Source organism: Hibiscus syriacus, unplaced genomic scaffold (assembly GCF_006381635.1).
Source record: "Hibiscus syriacus cultivar Baekdansim isolate YM2019G1 unplaced genomic scaffold, ASM638163v2 tig00110159_pilon, whole genome shotgun sequence".
NCBI lineage: Eukaryota > Viridiplantae > Streptophyta > Magnoliopsida > Malvales > Malvaceae > Hibiscus > Hibiscus syriacus.
Genome location: NW_024062607.1, coordinates 1,794,708 through 1,796,951, shown reverse-complemented (window position 1 = coordinate 1,796,951; position 2,244 = coordinate 1,794,708). Strand labels below are relative to the sequence as shown.

The 2,244-nt window shown below is 35.9% G+C and overlaps 1 protein-coding gene across 1 annotated transcript; it reads right to left on the bottom strand.

Moving 5' to 3' along the window:
• Positions 1 to 221: 221 nt before the first annotated feature.
• Positions 222 to 1,616, bottom strand: LOC120216199. Its single transcript, XM_039213689.1, has 3 exons — positions 1,444 to 1,616; positions 921 to 1,351; positions 222 to 814 (listed from the first exon to the last, which is right to left on the bottom strand). Exons 1-3 carry the CDS (start codon positions 1,517 to 1,519, stop codon positions 332 to 334), a joined length of 990 nt encoding a protein of 329 aa, XP_039069620.1. The 5' UTR covers positions 1,520 to 1,616; the 3' UTR covers positions 222 to 331.
• Positions 1,617 to 2,244: the final 628 nt, after the last annotated feature.

The following is a 2,244-nucleotide window of genomic DNA, read 5'->3' as shown; positions in this document are numbered from 1 at the left end:
AACTTGAGGTGAGATTGATTGAAGGAGATATTTTGACATCAGAACACTGGATACACGATATACATTTGTTTTTATTGCTATTTTAGTATTAAAGTTCCATCTCTTTCTCCTTTCCCCCTCATAAGAACACTGGATAGATAGTTCCATTCTTTCTTTCTTTTTTCTTCATTTGGTTCGTTTGATGAATCCCAAATCATAGGCAATACAATAAAAGGAAGTCGTTTTTTATTCAATCACTTGATTGGTGATTTGTTTTTCCAAGAAAACAACAAACAAATGAAGATGACCCAAAAGAAAAAGAATCCCAAAGATGAGGAACCGAAGACCCTAGTTATTCATCATCTTGCTCGTCGTCCATAAGAAATCGCAAGTGCTTTCCTTTCGGCGTCGGTAATCCCTTCAACCACATAATCTCAGATGAATCCTCCTCACACACTTCAAGTTCACCATCATTGTTGTATACAAATCTTGTGTGCTTCCCTTTGAGCTTCTCTTTCACGCTCATCTTGCTTAAACCCTCACAAAGCTCGTCAACCAACAACCCTCCATCATCGCCCATTGCTTCTTCTTCTTCTTCATAGTAATCATCTCCAAATTCTTCAATTGTTTCCTCATCTTCATCATGGGTGCTTGCATTCACCTGCACTGACCAAACAGAGGAGTTATCATCATCAATGGATGCCTTCTCTTTGCTTGTATTGCTTTCCCCTGTTATTACTCCTTCATCTGTCACCACCGAATCACATTCTGTTGAATCTGAGGTCTCTGATTTCTCAGAAAAGTCCAGCAACAAAGACCTTGTTATCATACTTTCCTGGATTCAACACTCAATCCCTCAAATATGCCACTCGCCACCACCTATCATATTTCACAAAAGGATCAAACAATATTTGAGAATTTTGATCTCACAAGATTCAAACTTCAAATTCCTCAAAAACAGGAAGTGCCATCATCACTCCAGTGTTGTTAATACCACCATCCTCAACTTGTGGTGTATTTGCAGGAGTAGGAGCCAAAATCCCCATTGGGGAATTCACACAGCTCTGCACATGAAGAGAAGGGCGACGGTTGTGCAACTCAACTTTCGAAAGCTTGGCTTCTTCTTCAACTTTTTGCAAGAGATTCTTGACTTGTCCCCTTAGCAATGCCTCACCGGAACCGGGAGCCATCATCCTCATGTTCTTGCCTCCCCACGGCTTAGATATGTCAGACTTTGGGGTCCCCACAGCAAGCCCGACAATGGGTGAATCGTTTGTTATGTCAAGAAGGGCAGACTTGTCTTGTTGCTGCTTTCCGATTCTTGCTCTTGTTTTCGTCACACACTTCTTCTCAGACTCTTCATTCTTTCCTCCTGAAAAAAGGGGGAAACAATCAAGAACGAATAATTAAACCCCATTTTTATAAATCTTTGATAACCCTACAAAGAAAGTGAAAATGACTCACTTGAAACAGAATTACTGTTTTTCAAAGAAGAAGCCTGTGATCTGGTCACTCTTCTCGCAGAAGAAGGGGTCTCCATTGGAAATCAATCGAAAAGTAACTGGAAACGCAGATTTAGGTTGCCAGAAAGAAAACCTTTCCCCCCAAGAATGATGAGGAACTGTTCAAAACTTCAAACTCTAAAGAAAAGGAAGTAGGCATTGGAGGGTAGGGTTGGTTTGATTTGATCATGGGTTGGATCTTCTTCGGGCTGAACTACTGCATGAATATTGGGTTAACTCATACTTATTTATATTTTTGTAATTTCAGTTTTATATTCTATACTTATTTTAATTTAATCCTTGTATGCTATTTAATTTATTTAAATTACAATTTATAATTTTATGTTTTTTCAAGTTAGTTCTTAAAATTACATTTTTATCCAAAATTGTCTCATACTTATTTTATTTTTTTATTTACTCCAAACTCTACAAATCACGTCATAATTCATAAACTACATTTCAAACCCTATGTCTATAAATTATATCATAATATCCAAAATCTTATAAACTTTTGTTCCCCAAGTATTGAAATGAAATGTATCCGGTCCATTTTTATATTAATTTCAGCTTCACATTTTACATTTGTTTTGATTGGATCCCTACGTGTTTTTTAGTTTATTTAAATTTAAATTTGTAATTTTATATTTATTCAATTTAGTCATTAAACTTATATTTGTATATGAAATTGGCCCATATTTATATTTATGTAATTTACTTCAAACCCTATAAATCACATAATAAACTTCATTTCAAACTCTATAAA

Coding starts and splice junctions, on each gene's coding strand:
- LOC120216199 (XM_039213689.1), bottom strand. CDS start 1,519: ATGGAGACCCCTTCTTCTGCGAGAAGAGTGACCAGATCACAGGCTTCT. Junction 1,352..1,443: donor AAACAGTAATTCTGTTTCAA/GTGAGTCATTTT, acceptor CCCTTTTTTCAG/GAGGAAAGAATGAAGAGTCT. Junction 815..920: donor CTGTTTTTGAGGAATTTGAA/GTTTGAATCTTG, acceptor TGTTGAATCCAG/GAAAGTATGATAACAAGGTC.